Source organism: Antennarius striatus, chromosome 16 (assembly GCF_040054535.1).
Source record: "Antennarius striatus isolate MH-2024 chromosome 16, ASM4005453v1, whole genome shotgun sequence".
In the NCBI taxonomy this organism is placed as follows: domain Eukaryota; kingdom Metazoa; phylum Chordata; class Actinopteri; order Lophiiformes; family Antennariidae; genus Antennarius; species Antennarius striatus.
In genome coordinates, this window is record NC_090791.1 from 10,018,130 (window position 1) to 10,037,472 (window position 19,343).

The 19,343-nt window shown below is 38.5% G+C and overlaps 3 protein-coding genes across 3 annotated transcripts; 1 reads left to right on the forward strand and 2 right to left on the reverse strand.

Moving 5' to 3' along the window:
• Window positions 1–1,542: 1,542 nt before the first annotated feature.
• gtf2f1 (general transcription factor IIF, polypeptide 1) lies at window positions 1,543–6,965 on the forward strand. The gene is made up of 14 exons (XM_068336943.1): window positions 1,543–1,658; window positions 1,917–1,977; window positions 2,352–2,398; window positions 2,695–2,767; window positions 3,711–3,904; window positions 4,229–4,399; window positions 4,596–4,801; window positions 4,928–5,072; window positions 5,156–5,211; window positions 5,360–5,491; window positions 5,590–5,660; window positions 5,908–6,049; window positions 6,164–6,308; window positions 6,412–6,965. Exons 2-14 carry the CDS (start codon window positions 1,966–1,968, stop codon window positions 6,614–6,616), a joined length of 1,599 nt encoding a protein of 532 aa, XP_068193044.1. The 5' UTR covers window positions 1,543–1,658; window positions 1,917–1,965; the 3' UTR covers window positions 6,617–6,965.
• A 739-nt stretch (window positions 6,966–7,704) lies between these two features.
• On the reverse strand, window positions 7,705–11,632 carry LOC137610014 (GDP-L-fucose synthase-like). The gene is made up of 10 exons (XM_068337405.1): window positions 11,487–11,632; window positions 10,547–10,661; window positions 10,269–10,397; window positions 9,985–10,058; window positions 9,465–9,598; window positions 9,293–9,357; window positions 9,097–9,163; window positions 8,873–8,952; window positions 8,654–8,753; window positions 7,705–7,812 (listed from the first exon to the last, which is right to left on the reverse strand). Exons 1-10 carry the CDS (start codon window positions 11,630–11,632, stop codon window positions 7,757–7,759), a joined length of 966 nt encoding a protein of 321 aa, XP_068193506.1. The 3' UTR covers window positions 7,705–7,756.
• A 1,382-nt stretch (window positions 11,633–13,014) lies between these two features.
• Window positions 13,015–15,984, reverse strand: alkbh7 (alkB homolog 7). Its single transcript, XM_068337354.1, has 4 exons — window positions 15,625–15,984; window positions 14,890–15,063; window positions 14,599–14,723; window positions 13,015–13,627 (listed from the first exon to the last, which is right to left on the reverse strand). Exons 1-4 carry the CDS (start codon window positions 15,895–15,897, stop codon window positions 13,507–13,509), a joined length of 693 nt encoding a protein of 230 aa, XP_068193455.1. The 5' UTR covers window positions 15,898–15,984; the 3' UTR covers window positions 13,015–13,506.
• Between the last annotated feature and the right edge of the window lie 3,359 nt (window positions 15,985–19,343).

Genomic DNA, 19,343 nt, shown 5'->3' on the forward strand with positions numbered 1-19,343 from the left:
TCATTCAAAAATTCATCCAATGTACTTCCTACCTACATAATGGGAAGTAAATTGGGGAAATGGTTCTCAAGACATGTAGGCGGAACACTGATTCGGTGGTTTAAAGATGGAATGAAAGCCTTTCTATTGCCAGGAGGTAATAGTGAGGAAATTCTTGTTGATGCTGTCTTCAGGTGTTGATGTGATAGTGGTTTCCAATTGAATTGAACACTGAAAGCTACAGTGAAAAAAGTATCTTTTATAGTTGAATTTCCTGAATTTCCCTTGGGATCATTAAAGTATATATCTATCTATCTATCTATCTATCTAGTTGACATGGTACATAAGGTGTGAAACACCTCTGGAGAGTGAGTGTGAATACCTCATCTGACAAGACAATTTGTCTTGTAAAACTGTAACATGGTGAAGCACCTATGGCAGTATGTAAATAACTTACAAATCCTGGCAAATACAAATTCAGAAAAGATGCTGGCAGGCTGATGTTGAAATGACTGTAGCAATCCAAATATATTTCTAATGTTAATTTGGTTTTGAATTTATTGTGAATACTGCAATATAGTTGATGCAAAAAGAAGGAATGAAAATGAAGAGTTAGCATCCTGACAATCTTTCAGTGATGTCATTAGTAATGTAAGGACAAAACCTTGTTACTGTTTGTATTAGTGGTACTCATATTCAGAAACACTTCATAATAAATCATCAAAAAATGTTTTATTCAATCTGATGTTTTTGTACTGAAGTGCAGAAATATATATGCTTATAACATCACAGTTTGTCAGATAAAGATGTTTTCATCTGAAATTTTCATTTATTTGTTCGATCAGTCATGACGGAATGACTTTGGACAGAAGTGACCGGCGAAGAAACACGGATTGCATCGACCATGAGCATCCTCACCTACTGCTTGTGGAAACAAATGGCTGAGCCAACACTGCTGGCTAGTGGCCACAAACAGGGACATGTTGCCATATTGAAAAGTATAAGGTGTCTTGTCTTTTTGCTGCATGTCTACAATCACAGTCTAGTCTACACAGGTATCACAGTATGAAGGTCTGTGTGTGACTTTCCAGGTGTACAAACAGATTGTACAGTCTGAAAGTCAATGTAGGAGGTCTCATTTATCTATTTTCACATTCTGATGGACTGTCAGTGTGGCATTGTGACTCTATATAACTGTGTCTAATATTTTGGGAAAGGCAACCAAGCTGAATCTTCACAGATCTTCCCGATGAGGCGGTTCAACGCAGCAAACCCTGTCAAACTTGCTTTCTCAGAGCTTTGACCGTACATGCTTAACGTACAGCATAAGATAATCACGCTAGAGGAGGCTTCACAGAATGCTCCTATGTTAGAAAGTAAATCTGCTATTTTTATGGCCCAGTAAGGCATCGGATCGGACATAGTTTACAATACTATTTTTGCGGACTTTTTTTCGGTCATGTCAAATTCTTTGACGATGACATTTGACCGGAAGACAACAGACGGATTGTTGATCGTGGCGGACATTGCTAGGAACTATTATTTAGAAGACAAGTTTCTCATCGACAACATGTACCGACGTAACAGTTAGGTAGAAGTGTGCGTACCGGTCATTTAGTGGACGGTACAATTTTCGTTCAACATTTTTTTTGTATAATTTAATTTCACTTAAACGCAACGTGAGTATGTTAGTGGCTACCGTTATTTTAAATCATTTTGGTAAATTGAAGTTGTAACTAGATAAAATTGTTTGTTGCATCTTTTGCTTTTCGGGTGCTAACGTTAGCTACTATATCACTGGATGCAAGACGTTTTTGGCTCTGTTCGTCTCTGATCCTTTGAACGGGAAACTGTTTCATCGCCCTTGACAGTTTTCTCTTGTCTGTCTTTCCTACTGTATTTTTGTTGTTAATGGAGCTTCTCGGTTTTTTTTCTAGTGCCCGAAGAATCCATTGATGTGCTGAGAAATCTCAGAGACTCCCAACCATGACTTCACTGGTACATTTTGTCTCTAATACCGAATTTAATTTGAAGAAGAAACTTTATGAAATCACTAGACTTATACTTGTTTGCTGGTGTGAATATACAACAATCAAAGGCCATATTAGTAACTTTCATCTACCACGATTCATTTCATTGGACCCGGCCTTTTCCATTGCAAAGTCTAACCATCACTTGGCACTTTTGCCGTGACAAGTGATGGTTGTCATGGGCTCCAGACCTCCCGCACCTGGCTACGTCCCAAATGGTGCTCAGTCTTCCTCATGTAAAATTTAAAATGGTGTTTTACATCCTCTGAGTGTTTATGGGAGAAACACAGCACTGGTAAATAGTTGTCTAAACCAAATTCTCTGATTCTGTTTGTCATACAGAGCAGCAGCAGTTCCTCGACCACAGAATACACTGTGCGAGTCCCTAAGTAAGTAACAGGGAAACTAATTATTGTGGAAACATTAAAATTAACAAGGCTTTTGTCAAGTTTTACTGTTTTGTGGTCTGGATGATATGGTTTGTTTTAAAATGTAATCATATCAAGTGTTATATTGGAGCGTCTGTATGTATACCAGTAAATATAGCTGCCTTCACAAATGATAATTAAGTTTCATTTTACTCTATAGTTAACTTGTGTTGTTAGTTTATCAGGAATAAATGATCTTTAATGAGAATAATCAGATGAAATTGTGAACTCTTTTTTTGAATTTGCCTGTCTCTTAGAAACACCAGTAAAAAGTACAATATAATGGCTTTCAACGTTGGAGACAGAGTCAACTGTTCAACCTGGACACAGGTAGGATTCATAATGCATATGACAAAGGTTGCAATGTTATGAGAAATTCATGGTGTGATAAGTGTCTACTACCACAGTATGATGACATGAAGCAGAGAAGGAGAGGATGTTGTACTTAGAATGACCCATGAAGGAACAAATAGACATTTTTTGGGTTAAAAACAAAACAAAAAAAGTGAATCTATTTTTCATGGGAGTGTAAGTAATAAGTCTCCTTTTGAAATTGAATCAGGAAGTCGTACATGCCCTATTTGACAACAAAGTATGAGAAAATAAGGAATAGTAATGTAATGAAAATGTGTGCACTGTATGTAAAACAGGATTTAACCGGGGGTACATGAGGAAATATGATTACTAGAGACATACAATGTAATTCTATCCTATTGTTGAAGACTAAGTCCCTGCATGGTCGACACTGAGCCCTTATTGAAAACAGGAACTTTTCCAAACATTTTGGACACTTTAAAAACCCTAGGATGAAAAACATTCTTGTATTGTTTGTGCTCAAGTAATCTGACATCATCTTGCATAGAATTTAATTTGGGGCCAATACCAATATTGTAGAGGCTAAGCTGAGCTTTAAGCCACTGAGTTTTCTACTGTACTTCTGTGATTAATGCATTGATGAGCTTCCGTCCAACATGCCAACATTTTCACTTGAATACCTGTACTCCGTTTATTTCCGTTTAACGTCTCTCTTAACTCATCCAATCGTTACTTCAACTACCACAGCATTTAGCTTTCAAATATCAGCATTCCGTGTTCAACAATCAATGGTGAAAAACTATTGCTTCCAGGCAGAAACCTAATCCGACCAACAACTGGTTCCTATTTCTACCTGGTGACCAATTATCCCCAAGACACTTAATACATCATTTCACTCTACAAATATTTTATTTTAAAACTTTTAAAGCGGAACACACACCCTCACCCTTCTTCACAGGCTCGTATGGAAAGAGACATGAGTGCTCGGCGGATATATGGGGAGGAAGAGACTCCGGATGGTGCAGCGGGCAGTGAGTTTGGAAAAAAGCAGCGTGAAGAGGCACGCCGGAAGAAGTTTGGTATTGTGACACGTGAATTCAAAGCGGAGGACCAGCCATGGATTCTCAAGGTCAATGGCAAGACTGACAAAAGGTATAAAGAAAAGCACCTCTTTTTACATTCACCTCTAAGATATCTCCTTTTAAATGAATCTATTTTTTAAGAGAGCACATACACACCAAATGAGGCGCTACAAGTTGACATGTTTTTATGAACAATTATAGTTTTTCTTTAAAATATGCTGCAGCTAAGATAAAAGTTCTTATATTCTAAAAACCCAGTTGTTGCTAGGATATTCTTTTGTACAATTCAAAGTAATTTCACAATATATTATTTTACATCAGTAATAATGTCAGATCATCTCCATGAGACAGTGTATGCAGACATCATGCAATATCCCTACTCTGTGTTTGTCAGATTCAAAGGTCAAAAGAAGGGCGGCGTTACAGAAAATGCATCCTACTACATATTTACACAGTGTCCTGATGGGGCCTTTGAGGCCTTCCCTGTCCACAGCTGGTACAACTTCATACCAGTGGCAGAACACCGAACTCTCACTGCCGAGGAGGCTGAGGAGGAATGGGGAAGGTGAGAAGGAAACCAAAGGGACAGAAATTTCACAAGCCAACTAGTTTCTACCCGTCAGCCCTTCTTTTTTTGTAACCAGATGTTTCAAATGGGATGAAGTTGTGAAGTTTGTTATATTAACATGTCAAAAATAAACTAATTTTAAAAAATGTGAATATTTTATCCAACTTAATATAACACATTTTGCTCCTTTCAGAAGGAACAAAGTGGACAATTACTTTAGCATCATGGTTCAGAAACGTCTGCGGGACCAGGAGTGTGGTGAGGATGATGAAGATGAGGCAGAAAAGTCAGGAAAGAAGAAAAAGAAGGGTGGTGGGAGAGGGGGCGACCTGCGCATTCACGACCTTGAAGACGACCTGGAGATGAGCAGTGATGACAGCGACAGCAGTATGGGAGATGGTGAGGAGACATGAGATGGGACAGAAAAGGGATAGTGATTCAACACCAAACCTGAGGCATCCCACATGAATGGATATCATGACTTCTGAGTGAACTATAACATGTTATTTTCACTTTTATGGACAGATGGAGAGAACAAGATAAAGACCAAAAACATCACAGGGAAGCAAAAAGGGAAAAAAAAGAAGAAGGGCAGTGATGAGGCTATGGAGGACAGCGATGATGGAGACTACGAGGGTCTAGAGGTGGATTACATGTCAGATGAAAGCAGGTCAGGTTGATCTTTGAAATTTGTTTTAATGTGTTTGTGTTTGGTACTCCTAAAAGTAATGTAATTCCCTATTCTGAAAACAGTTCAGATGAAGAGCCAGAGAAGGGAAAAGTCAGCAAAGGCGAAGACCTCCCGAAAGGTCAGGTCATTTATCCTGAAGCATTACCGACCTTTGCTGATCTGTTAATCACTATAGCAGATGTATATTTCTTCATTTTATACTTATGTGCTTTGCTGAAAGACACTGGTATTTAGTTGGTTTTCTTTCCAATTATTTGTATATTCAGGAATTGACGAAGCATCTGAAAGTGAGGAAGAAAGTGAAGAGGAGAAGCAGAATGAAGAGGAAGCAAAAGAGGAAGAAGAGGAGGAGGAAGGAAAGAAAACCCCAGTTCAGTTGGAAAAGAAGAAAAAAAAAGGTTTGAAATCTAATGCCAATCTTAAATTGACCGTATAAGTACTTGAAAAGGGTTAAATGATACACCTGATTGAAAAGTTGAACTTTTTTGTATCATAGACAGCAGTGGAGAATCAGACAGCTCCGACGACAGTGACATCGAGGGAGAGACAGCCTCGGCTCTGTTCATGGTAATGTGTGTTTGTGTGCGCGCATGTGCATGTGACTCAATAGATGACTACGGATACGTTTTTTCCTCCTAATTTCATAATATGGCTTTATCACATACGCAGTAAGCTGCTGACCACGGTTTAAGTAGCAGTGAATTTTGTGACTGTTGATTTATTAGCAGCTGATTTTTTGCAGATGAATGTTCAATTTTATATAGTGTTTTCTTTTTGTTCTCATCAAATATATGTGTTTCCTTTCATCACTTAGAAGAAGCGCACACCCCCTAAACGTGCAGGTGGACGGGGCTCAGCAGGGAGCTCCAGGACTGGCAGCCGCCCAGGAACACCGTCCATAGACTCCGCCTCCACGTCGAACACACTCCGCGCTGCGGCCACCAAGCTAGAGCAAGGTGTTTCCTCATAGGACACAAATACACATAAAGTTAAAAATATAAATGACAGTGACACTTTACAGTAAAACTGATTTTTGTTGTTGTTGTTGCACTCTACCACTATATCTTCAGTGCCAGGTAAAAGACAGACTCAGGCTCCCGGTACAGATTCACCAGCTGCCAAAAGGCTAAAGATGGAGCCCAGCAGCCAGAGCCCTGTTCCCTCGGGGAAAAGCACACCTCAACCTATGTCAGGCAAATCCACTCCTAGCTCAAGGTATGCCATTACTGCCGCGTAATATTAATCAAGTTAATTATTCCTTCTGAGTTTAGCTTGAAACATTAAAGCGTATATTGATATTGACATTTTTCCCTCACAGCGATGTGCAGCTGACGGAGGAAGCTGTCCGGCGGTACCTGATCCGTAAACCCATGACCACCAAAGACCTGTTGAAGAAGTTCCAGACCAAACGCACAGGTTTAAGCAGTGAGCAGACAGTCAACGTGCTGGCACAGATCCTGAAACGACTCAATCCAGAGCGCAAACGTGTGAACGACAAAATGCATTTTTACCTCACGGAATAACTGATGGAAAGAAGGGGATAGACTGCCAGGGTTGGAGGGGATGTAGAAAAGAAGCATGTGCTGAAAGTGTTCAAAATGTCATATTTTCTCTGAAAAGACAACATTGTATTTTCACTGGAAGAGTGAAAATAAACCAGGTGTCATAGGTTGATATGGTTTTCACAGGTGGCTTCTGTCTCAAATGTTTTGTAAGCATTTGCAGTATGAATTTAGTAGTTGAAATCTCACAGTAAGTCAGGTAAATGTAAGCTGTGAACAGCTATTAACTTTCATTTGATGAATAGCTTTGTTGACTTATTCGGAATTATTTCTAATAAAATTTAAAACCTCATGATGTCAAAGGATTTTTGTTTGTTTCCATGATATGAAGAAGATACTTGTCCCAAAGTTTTGCTGGACTATGATAGGCCACTGATGCATAATGCATCAGTCTTTTACCTCTTGGCCACCCACTCTGTCCCCTTGTTCTGTTCCCTCGTGCAGCATTGTTTTGTTCGTTCCTCAATAGCCCCAATAGATAGTTGATACTTCATTAATCCCAAAGGAAATTCCGAGTTGAATAACATCCCTGTGTATTCAGCAGACCAGACCAAAGTTGCATCACAGCTGATCTTGTTTGTCATTTGCAATAAATGAACACAGCAGACTAAATAACATCCTAGGGGAATTTGGGTGTTCTGTTTGCCACCAGAGTGGTGCAAACCCTCTGCATTCTCCCCTACAGGGGTGATTACCCAATTTACTTTTGGGTTCTTTTGATTTTGGATTATGAATCTAAAAAATCTTTAATTGTTCAATGCTGAGCCACATCTCTTCATTAATGTGATGTACCTTTGTGTCCTTCACCCTGACCTGAATTACGTTCTGAAGTTGTGTGGGTGAAACTCCTAGGGTGATCTTGTTGAGTCTTCAACAGAACTGAATCCTTGTAATAATTATTTTTCGTACAGACGCTAGTTGCAATACATATTTGAAAACATCAAGCTAAAATTAATTATACCTCCATAAAAAAATGTATTACCTAATACTTGATTAAAAGACTTCTTTGGTATAGTTTGTTTTTATAATATTGTTTATTGTGCCACCAAATTGCTCATTGCTCTAACATGATACAAGGAATGCTGGATCCTTTTCAGCTTGTCACTTCCGGGCAATGTCATAGTTGGCCACGAACCAATCACAAGTGGTTTTTATAGCTAGAAAGCAGACACAAAAAAAACAAGAATCAGGTTATTTCCAGCAGGCGAACTGTGTGAAGTACTGTACTTATTTGTTAAATCTCAGCTGTATGTTGAGAAGCCCTTAAAATACTGATTTATGAGAATAATGGCACTCATTCCGCATTCGATAGAGCAGCTCTCATCGCCAGTTATCTATAATGGTTGAGACCCACTCGCATCATTATTACCATTAGTATTTCTAGTAACTGTTACCAGTAATGTTATTGTAGTAGTTATTATAAATACTACAAGATAGATATACTTTATTTATCCCAAAGTGGGAAATTTAAAGTGTAATATTTCTGTTAAAATAAAACACCCTAACCATAACTTCCCTCCTCCCTCTCATCCAGCCAAAGTAAATGGAGCCCCATTGTGTCTTGGATCTGCTCAAGGTTTCTGCCTATTAAAAGGCAGTTTTTTCACACCTCTGTTGCCCTGTGATGCTCAATGGGGATTGTTTGGTCTCTGGAGAGTAACAAATCTACTCTTCCTGGAAAGTAACTTGAATAAACTTCTGATTTATCACTTAACAAATAAATGTGACTTGACTGCAAATATCATTGCAGGTGCAGTTTTGCTGCTTGGGGACTCTATTGTTTTTTCCATAATTATCTAAATCAATTTAAATATTTTTTTCACTAAACTATAACTGACACATCTCCCATTTATTAGAAAGGTGCCTTTTGAAATTTGGGGTTATCTGGGGGATATTTTCAAATTTGCCTTTAAAATTGTTCATCTTTCTTCAATGAAATATGAGGACTATTTAGTATTTTCTGCATGTATGTCATTGAAATGTGTGGTGAATTCTGACCTTCTTCAAGTGGTGTGAAGGTGAAGTCAGGTAGGTAGCGTCTTAGCTTAACATTGCTGGCTGTCTTCTTCATTTGGCCATCAGACTTAGTGGTGTCAAACTGTCAGGGGGTCAAGGCTTTTGACTACTTTTTCAAGACAGATCATTTATTTATAGCACAATGCAGCATCGCAAAGTAAAAATGAAGGTAAAATTATTCATCACTCATTAGAAGGATGCAAGTACTTCACCAGTGAAGTCCAGAGCTTTTGCTACCATGTGCATGGCCTCTTTGATTGAGACTTCTTCCTCTTCACCAACTAACAGGAAACAGTGAATGAATGTCTCACGCTTTTATTTTGATGCAACCATTTTCCCTACTTTCTGTAGTGTTTCACACAATCACACAAAAGATGCCCTTAAGTGCACAAGTGCACTAAGGTTAAGCATGGATCCCAACTCACCAGTGAGGATAATTGGATCAATTTCTTTATATTCTCTCAGGACCCAAAGGATTAGACGGCCCAAATCCTGAGCATAAACACAGATAATCAAATTTGAAAATATACACTTTCTTATTTGACATGACAATGTTTTATTTAATCTTGATCATTTTGTGTTCTTAAATCTAGTCCTGTGTGTGGTACAGAAATGCAATACCAGAGCATAGATGAACTGTCTTCTTGGTGCTCCAGAGCCACACACCTTTACAGGAGTTCCTTCCTCTAATCGAGAGACATGAGAAAATGAACTCCATTGCCTTCTTGTGTGTCGGTATCACTGCTGACAGTCTGTGTGTGTGAACATGAATTTGTGTGTTTGATGTAATCACTTTTGGCTGTGTATGTCTTGTTGATGAGTGCTGATAGCACATGACCATTTTCCATGCTGAAGTTGTCATGGGGACCAAACACATTGGTTGGAATGATTGCAGTGTAGTGGTGACCATACTGCTTGAAGTACGCTCTGCCAACACACACACACACGCACACACACACACAAACACACACACACACACACACACACACGCACACACAGACAAACAAACGAAACACAGTGTTCTGCAGTGAAACTTCTGTTTCTCCCAACCCAATTTTTCTTTTTGACATTCACAAAGAAAGATCTGGCCAGAAACCATGCACCTGGTTTACAATATCAATATTGATGTGTTCTAGTCAAACACTGGTGGATTGTACAATCACAGAGAGGCACCGTGGCAGCTCAAAGAAAAGCTATAAAAGAGAGAACATGAACTACTTACCTGTTCAATTGCTGCTTTTACTACCCTTTGTTGTGAATGAATGCATGTCAGATTCATCACACACCTCTGTTTGCACTGCGCCACTGCTTACCTGTTCTGAACATCAATCATCCTTTTAGCATGTGAGTATCCAAAATTGGAGTCATGAGGTGGTCCATTGTGTATCTAAGAATGTTGAAACAGAAAAGATAGTGGAGCTATTTGCATTGAACTTCATGTGTCAGTGAAAGAACCCAGGATTGAGACCCAGGATTGAGAACTAGGATTGTTCTTTTGTCATAACAAAAGAGCTCTTGTTTGTTTTGGCCAATAAGTCTCTCTGAAAAGAATTTTAGACATGTTTATGTGTAAATAAAGAGTTTAAAGAATGATCACCATGGTTTCGTCAATGGGATATGTGGTTTTGTCAGGGAAAATGCAGCTGGACAGGCAAGACACGACTTTGGTGACACCCATCTCATGGGCAGTCTGAAGCACGTTGTCGTTGATTCGGATGTTGTCCCTCTGTGAAGGTGAATGGTTCAAAAACACTGACATGACTCCAACACATCGCTTTTACTTTAATATTAAACATGACTTTCCTGCCATTTTGAAATTGCTTTTCCGACAATAGTGATAGATCATTGATTCATAGTATGGCAACATTACCTCACCAAAAATTGCAGGTTCTCCATCATGTGAAGGTAGAGACCTCCGACCTTTGCAGCCAAGTGGATGACATGAGTGGGACGGTACTTCTCAAACACAGCCCTGGTCTGCACTACATCACTGTCCATGATTTAGAGACAGGTTTATTTTAAATTAGGTGGAACAACAAACACAGAATTCAACATAGCAGTCCCGTGACATCATCACATTTTTTGTACCTCTGGCTTCCTGAAAATGATGCTTTTTGTTCTGTGATTATAATCGATCAGGTTTCAGAGATGTGCACCGAAAAAGGTATACATTGCACCGTTGTTCCTTGTGGTTAATGCGTTCCAGGAACCACACACGATTACCGAATTCCAGGATAGAAAGACAAACTATTTATCTTATTATTTACGGTAATTAAAAGTTTATGAACCCTCCCCATACTGATATTAAACCACCTTATATCTATATTACCTTTTCCCACACTCCTATCGACTGTTTAAAGCACTTTTGTGTCTCACGGAAGTCCGAGACTCACAGAATGTACCACACTTCTGGCTGCCGTCAGCCAATACAATGCGCGTACGGTATCACATGACTGCTTTCCAAAAATCTGCAATGACTACAAAAGTTGAAATTTGACCTACTTTTCTTAAAGTCAATCATCTCATTTTCATCCCCTTTGCCGCCCGAGTAATGTGCTTTTTTTCCATCTTTCTATCTGCAACGGTTGTGAAGATATTTGGTGGACGAACGGACAGATGGACGAATAACACTTACAATTACAATACATCACCACTTTGCAGGATTTAAAAAAACAAAACTCTTTATCCCACATATTTTTCATTATTACTATTAAAGGAGGGTTTTATTTAATATATTTGTTTTTTTTAGAAAGGTATAATGACATGTTTTTTTATCAAACATACTAGGGTGAAAAAAAAAATTAAAACAACTTACACAAGATCAGCGTCCTTTGAAGAGAGGAAGATCCATTCCTCTCCCTCCAGTTTCCCAGCTTCTTGATGCACCACATATTCAATGGCTTTGCCCACCAGCCCAGATCCACCAGTCACCAACACACGCATTTTGACCTCTGATGCCATTCTCTATATCTTTGCTGTTCAAATCATACAGGACGGTTTTCTCATTTACATTCATACGTTCTTAATTGTATTTGCATAAAGAGACCCTTGTGATACTTCACACAGGAAAAGTAACAGTGCCGTCATGCTCCTTACCTGTCTTAGAGGGCTGATGACAGTGGTTGTCTGCACTGTGGTTGCCAATTCATAGGCTGTCCAGTCGAAGATTGTGTAACAGGCATCGCTTCATCTTGTGCTTTCACTTTGAATGACGAACAGGGTTAAGGTGTGTGGGGCCATTTGTTTCCAATGGCTTTGTCTTGGAGAATGAGCTGCTCAAACTGTATGGTCAATGTATTTTTGAAATATGCATATATTTGCATATTTTTGTATATCTTATATTTTGCATGTTATATTTTATATATCAAAATGTTATATTTAGCATGTTTTGCATTTGCATTTTTTTTGGAATATGCATGTATAATACATGCATGTAACATGCATGTAATATAATACAAATAGCAATTGTGAAGTTTGGTAAAATGCTAATATGCTAATGGTGCACTGGTGTAAGATAAATTTCAATAGTGGTGACCTATAAAGCACTTCAAACTCCAATTCTACTTTGAATTGACCTAAATCATATTCCATATACTTGATGGTTTCGCCTACCAACCCATCCACCCACCAGCACACACATTTTGACCTCTGATGCCATCTTCTGTATCAACCCTTGAAATTATAGAAAACAAGTTTTCTAATTTAAACTCATATGTCCCTCATTTTATTTGCATTATCATATTGTTCAGATGGGAATAAATAAATGAGCTCTGATAAAACCAGAAACTTAAGACACCAAATCTAAAAAAAAAAAGGGGGGGGGAGTCATACCTGACTTAACACAGGAAAGGTAAGAGTTTCACACTCCTTACCTGTCTTTGAGGATGAATAATGTGTTTGTCTAAGCTGCAGTTTCCAATTTGTAGGCTGTCCTGTCTAGCATACCAGTGTTAGAGGCATTGTTTCATCTTGTTTCTTCACCTTAAAATAATGAACAGGGTTCAGGTGTCCAGACTTATTTGTGATGTCTCCAATGTCCGTCTTGAGAATGAGCTATCATCTAGTGGTCAAAATGGCACGGTATGTGCATTTTTTTTTTGTTTTTGGTAGAATGGTAATTTGATTACAGAGCAGTGGTGTAAGATACATTAAAATAGTAGTGGCTCACAACACTTCAAACTCCAGTTCTGCCTTAAAGTGACCTATATCATGTCCTGCAGCTTCAGAAAGATGTTGCAGCAGGAAACATTTTTACTTGCCTTTTTAAAAGTTATTTAAAATACAAAATCAGCAAATATTGTCCATTTGTTACAATCAAGAATCATGACTGCATCTGAGTTTACTTGATTTATTGAAAATATTATTCACAATCTAACAGATGTAGAACAAAAAGTGATACTGACACTTAAAAATGTGTTTGACTCAAAGGTTTCTTAGATGTTGAACCAACATTCAGTATGCACAGGAGATATGTTCATTCATTTTCTAGACCCACTTCTGCCACCATCGCGGGTCACAGATGATATGTTCTACATTTAATTCATTTTCCACAGTGACTGGAAAATGAAAGGACGCCCAAACTACAAGCTAACACAGTAGCTGCAGATGGTTGCTGAGGAGACCTTTTACAAAACCTGAAAGAGTCTCAGGTGAAATGATTTCAATCATATGGGCTTATCTGGTTGATTGCAATCCCTGAAATAACACAAATATTATAGGAATATAATAACAATATATTGTCAGACCACTTTTTGCAATGTTGGCTTCAATATTTTAATGGAGGTCACTGACACTTCCTGTTACGTTCCTCTAACATCTGAGCTGAGCTGTTAGTGTTAGCTGGGAAGGTTTCGACAGATGACGGAGATTCGACGCAGGCGAGGCACCTTCTGTCCATTGAACACAGACTCCTCATCTTTCAGGATCTCATGAGTGAAGTTATACCTGGCCTGGTCCCTGCATGGTTGTGAAGAGTACAGGATAAAAGAGCAGGGTTTAAAAGCTTGATGTTGCATGGTTGTAAAGCACAACTTCAACACATAAGTATATACATCAACAAAAATTATGAATCTCTGCTTCTGCAGGATACTCATTTGACTGTTTAAAAAAATCACACACATGCCACAAAACTATTACCAATAATGCCAACCTTTATTTGGATTTGAGAAACAAATAAAAAAGAAAGAAAAATGTTATAATCTGTTACATTTAACTGGGGGTTTTTTTTTAGATCAGAGGGACGAAATATGAAATTACTGTACTCAATTCTGAGAAAGAAAACAAGGTTACAGTGGACCAAAAATAAAACTACTGTATTATGGACTGTGGATGAGTCATATTCAGTGACGACTCTACATCAGGTTAGGTGAAGAACACTTTCCTTCGAGACAAAAACATATAAGACATGTACTGTACTGTAATGTCAAAGGCATGGCCTGAAAATAGTCCATAAATTGAAGAAAATGATTCATGACAAGGCTCAAACCTGCAAAGCAGACCTGGTAACAGCAGTAAGAGACAGTTGAAACCAGACTGATGGATAACACTGTTAGCAGTTATGTCCATGCCTCAGAGAATTCAACTTGTTATAAATAATTTCCCTTTGAGATTATTAAAGTATTCTTCATCTTCACCATGATTCCATCAAATTTTGCTCAGAGTTGAGTGTTTCTATATTTTTTTTCTTCTGCTTGAGTTTAAAAAAAATCTGTTGTAACAGACAACAAGAATTTTCTTCTTTTATTTAAGTAATTAAAAGTAATTTCCCCATTGGGGATTAATAAATTGGACTTTTGTCTTTCTTCCTCTTTTGATTCTTAGAGAAAATAGCTTGCCATTATGAACAATGGTGAAGGCTTTATTAAACAATTGAAGGAACGTCCATTCCATAAAATGTCTTCCTCTGGTTGTAGTGTTGTATCACAAACCTGAGTATGTAGAGGGAGTGTCGGGGCAGTAGCAGGTCCACCCATTCGTTGGTGTCATCCTCCTTCACCAAGCGCATGATACTATCAGACAGAAGGCTTAATCCAGCAATGGTGCTGCCACAGAACTGAACAGTTAGAGGGTGAGAAAGAAAAAGTGAAAATAACCATAAGAGTGAGACGATGGTAACAGCAGAGCAGAACGGACAATATCATCCATGGATTGATCTGAAATTTGTGGTTAACTTTAATCGTATGCGGACAACTGCACAAAAAGAAAATAGAGAAATCTACCTTGACACTGTCAATATGAGGCTTGATGTAGCCCGTCTTGTCCAGATCAAGGACGTGCACGGGGCCAAGGAGTGCACTACCCTCAGGAAACGCCACCAATCGGACACGATTCAGGACCTCCTGACACGCTGCGCCCCAACTCGCACGCTCAGTCTCCCGGTAGCCGTGAATAGCCTACAGTATTTGTCATGGAGCAAACACAGCACAAAGTCACTGTCACTGCAAATGAATTCATGAAAATACATTTTAAATAGTCCCAAAAAATGCGTTTGTAAAAAGTATTTTAAGTATTACTTTGAAATTACCATTTAGTTTACCTTAATCACCTTGAGATGGTGATATTCACAAGTGTGTGACATAAGTAAACGTGCTGGCATGTGACTTATGCCAGCACATTAATCCAGAAATTATTGATTAATTTCTGGATTAATTTACAAATTGTTAGAGGAAATTACAAAAAGCTAAAGCAAACTCTACAGAGCGACAAAAGAAAACAAGATTTTCTCTGGCATGACCCAAACGATTTTGGAATAAAATGAATTTCTGTGAGTGACCGTTTATCTATTAATTTTAAAAAATGACACAGCCAATAGGGTGTATCAATAAAACTAGAACAGAGTTGTGCTTTTGGACTGCGATTCTGTCATCCTACGTGCATCTTTTGTAGAATTAACATTCTTTAAATCGATTCAGACTATTAAAATTTTCAACCTTGTGCTTAAAAGCTGGACTCACATCATCCCAGTGGTCGAACTCGTAGCGTTTCTTCTTCAGACCTGGTTCCAGCTCTCGCAGAAGACTCTGCTCTTCTTCGTCAGTGATGAAGCCCGTCCTCACCTCCACCTGAGAGCCCATTCTGTCTATTAGCGCCTGACTTGACCCGGTTATCAGAGCCTGATCTGGGACCGGTGTCGGGCCGCCGCGGCCCCCGGGGCTCAGAGAGCAGCGGTACCGAACACAACCCGCTGGTTTATGGATCCGCTTTACTAAATAAAGCAACAGGTTCATTATCTGGTCTGAAATAAAGCCAGCAACCTCTCTAAATACTTTTGTTTACATTAATAGTCGCTTTCGGAACCTTCCTCGTGAGACGCCATGTTGGAAACGCAATGCATTATGGGGATCGTGGTTTTCATATGAAAAGCCCGTCGACAGAATTTCTCTTCCATAGATGCGCCAGAAAGGAATCTTGAACCTTCAAGATTCCTTTGCCTCTCTAGACATCACGCTAAGTAAAGATCTTGTTTTAACAATAAAAGTTAAAAATCAAATCATTCCAGAAATATTCAGTATCATCAGTGGTTTTCAAAGATTGTTATCACACATATAAGGCGTTATCTTTGGAGACGTTGATAGAATGTTTTTTTAGAAAGTAGTCTTAGAAATGTGACAAGTAAAATTTGTAATATATTACTATCAGCTTTACACATTGACAAGTCATAGAAATGCTTTCTTTACAGCTAATTTAGTCATGTCAACTCATTCATTCTTAAATTGGTGATATGATATTGGTCATTCGCTGTATACCAGAGAAGCAGACAATGAACATTGATGGGAATATTAAGAACATGCCAGAGAAATCCCTGTTCCAACGGCTTGCTTCAGTGTCTAACTTTGTATATTATCTTAATGTTGCAGGCATGAATTGCTAAACCACAAAGGAAGCTTACTGACTGGAAGCCCTCTCTTCGCTCTCTCATTGCTTTGTGAAATGATATCAAGAGAAAACGCGTCAATTCAGATGTTGCAGTTCGTCATTCTGACCACTGGATGGCAGTGACAACTGTGTCCATCTGCAATGGAATTTAAGGGCTTCGCCCAGGATTTTTTTTTGCATTCGTTTACTTTTCTTATTTTTCTTCCCCTTAACTTTGTTGCATGGGGCTTTTTTCAGGTTTTTTCTGCTGCCCTGTTGTAATAAATTAAGAGGAGAATCACATAAAAAACTGAATTCATCCTCAATAGAAATTCATGTGAAATATAAACAAACATTGGCCTGTATTTTGGTCAGGACAGGTACTCACCCCTTCTATTGTTCCTTTTGCTTTTTATCGTTGAAAACTCAGGAAGAGACTGAAAATAAATATAGAGAGAAGACATTGCTTGTGGAGTGACAGCTGTCTAGCCTTATTTTCAATAAGATGTCTGTGTAGGTTCTCAGTTATCCAGGTCATGGTTATCCAAAAGCTGTTTAAGTCAATCCACTGGACGTTAAGAAAGTTCTTGAAGACGTTTCATCTCTCATCCAAGAGACTTCTTCAGTTTTTTCAATAAGGTTAATAAGTCAATACATTTCAAATGCAATGCATTTATTATTATTAGTATAGGTTGAAAACATCTTGTGTTGCGTTATTTTGCACATTGAATACTAAAATACATGGATGAGGCTTTGTATGCAACATGCACATCGAAAAATATGCCTGCATATGTATTAGCATTACTAGTGCTCCCTCTGTGAAACGTCTGTTGGTCTCGGTCAGTGAGCATCCACAATAAAGCTATTCACACACACACACACACACACACACACACACACACACACACACACACACACACACACACACACACACACACACACACCACACACACACACAGTTGGTTACTATGTTCCTGCCCACAGCAACGTATTCATCCATCCATGATGAGTGTTTTGGGTTCTTACTCTAATTCCCAGTTGTTGCACTAATTTAAAGCTTCTATGATTCAATGCATTATCATTGGTTAGTCTGTCCCAAAGGCATGAAAACATCCACTCCTGATTTATGCAAATAAACTGGAAATAATCAGGGAGATATTTGGCAGTGGTGAGTTTGGATGTTCAATTTGTTGAACCTGTCCACCAACAATGACAACAATAAAGAATTTCATAGGAAATCTAAAGAGATCTTTATAATGTAAGTCCTGGAAAAAATGAAATAAGATAATTACTGTTGAATCAAAGACATGAATGAACTACTCACCACTGGTGGTGCAGGGTACAAACATTTTTAGTCAAAAAAACAACAAGAATGTATGGTGAATTAGAGGAGAAATGGTGTTTGCTGATATAAAACTTCACTGATTTTAGAATTCTGTTAAAAACCAGATGAATTGTCTCAAATATTGCCTGTTTTTCCTCTTTAAGTCCAACAATGTTACAAGATTGAAATACTAATTCTGAATGTCCTTTGCTGGAGGAAGCGAAGAGAATTGATGGCTACATGCGACGATGGGTTACAGCACATCACTCCACTCGTCTAAGTGTAAGCTGAAAACTTCATTGCAAAATCACGATACTTAAACATATTACAACACACGTGTGTGTGTGTGTGTGTGTGTGTGTGTGTGTGTGTGTGTGTGTGTGTGTGTGTGTGTGTGTGTGTGTGTGTGTGTGTGTGTGTGTGTGTGCTCATGAAGGTGCATCATTTGTGGAAAAAAATGTTTTATTTGTCAACGCTCACTGTTTTTGATATAATTGGTTAATGTAATAAATATCAGCCACTTAGATTTTTTTAATTGTTGTGAAATGCTGCTATTGAAGTCGATGCATTAATACCATCTGGTAGCCACTTCACGACACTGCACTTTACGGCATTAGTATTCAGTGGAATATCTCTGCTATTAAATTACCAACTTCTATACAGTGTACAGACAAAAATAAAGGTCCTCCTTTGGATGTTCATTCGATTTAACTTGAAACACATCTGTAGTACGCCGGTATTTGAGACAGGCCGTTTAATCTCCAGTAGTCGTAAATCCTCAATTGACCAATCTATGTTCATTGGCAAAATACTAGTTAAAATAGTCTCCTTTACAAGAAAGACAAAATAAATTGATTTTGTTTGGATCTAATCTGATATTTAATCGACAGTAGCACAAATTAAAATAAAATTTGAGCTTTTTTGGCTCAAGATAGGTAAAAATTGATTTAGGACATTCTGGTCAGTGTTCTCTACGTGGATCACAGCCACGAGGTGAACAGAGAGAACAGGCTGTATGTAGCTGTGTCGTAGCTTCCCAGATGTTCTGTGTTCTCCATGAATGTCTCTGTCCATGGGCCTAAACTGAGTGAGCTGCCAGCCCTCCAATATTTGTGTGTGTTACATGAAAGTGCTCTTTTAGTTCCCCAGATTAGCTTAATATCCCTTGGGACTGGTATCTAGTGGAGCATATTTATCACAAAAACATCTGTTACACTGTTTCTGTGCTGTTTGACATGAACTAAGTGATAAATTAAACCAAACTTAATCTGACCCAATCTCCTGGTTGGAAACTTAAACTTCCATAATGTCTTATTTTTGTTTTTGGTTATGAGAAAATGTCCAAATAAGACATTTGACACATACCATAGGATGTTTTTACTGTTAATTCTTGTGCATTATGTGCACCCGGTTTAGATGTGAGTCTGCTATGGATCGTTGGAGGACCAGGTTCAGCAGGGGCGGAGTGCTCTACATGCATCCAGCCATTGAATT

What these genes read in the sequence shown, in the direction of transcription:
- alkbh7 (XM_068337354.1), bottom strand. Translation starts at nt 15,897, where the DNA reads ATGAACCTGTTGCTTTATTTAGTAAAGCGGATCCATAAACCAGCGGGT. An exon ending in AGTTCGACCACTGGGATGAT is followed by an intron (nt 15,064 to 15,624) that starts GTGAGTCCAGCT and finishes CAAATACTGTAG; the next exon opens with GCTATTCACGGCTACCGGGA. An exon ending in CTCATATTGACAGTGTCAAG is followed by an intron (nt 14,724 to 14,889) that starts GTAGATTTCTCT and finishes CTAACTGTTCAG; the next exon opens with TTCTGTGGCAGCACCATTGC.
- LOC137610014 (XM_068337405.1), bottom strand. Translation starts at nt 11,632, where the DNA reads ATGGCATCAGAGGTCAAAATGCGTGTGTTGGTGACTGGTGGATCTGGG. An exon ending in ATCCCATTGACGAAACCATG is followed by an intron (nt 10,059 to 10,268) that starts GTGATCATTCTT and finishes CAACATTCTTAG; the next exon opens with ATACACAATGGACCACCTCA. An exon ending in CAAGACATACACAGCCAAAA is followed by an intron (nt 9,358 to 9,464) that starts GTGATTACATCA and finishes TCTCTCGATTAG; the next exon opens with AGGAAGGAACTCCTGTAAAG.
- gtf2f1 (XM_068336943.1), top strand. An exon ending in AGGCGAAGACCTCCCGAAAG is followed by an intron (nt 5,212 to 5,359) that starts GTCAGGTCATTT and finishes TTGTATATTCAG; the next exon opens with GAATTGACGAAGCATCTGAA. An exon ending in GGAAAAGAAGAAAAAAAAAG is followed by an intron (nt 5,492 to 5,589) that starts GTTTGAAATCTA and finishes TTTGTATCATAG; the next exon opens with ACAGCAGTGGAGAATCAGAC.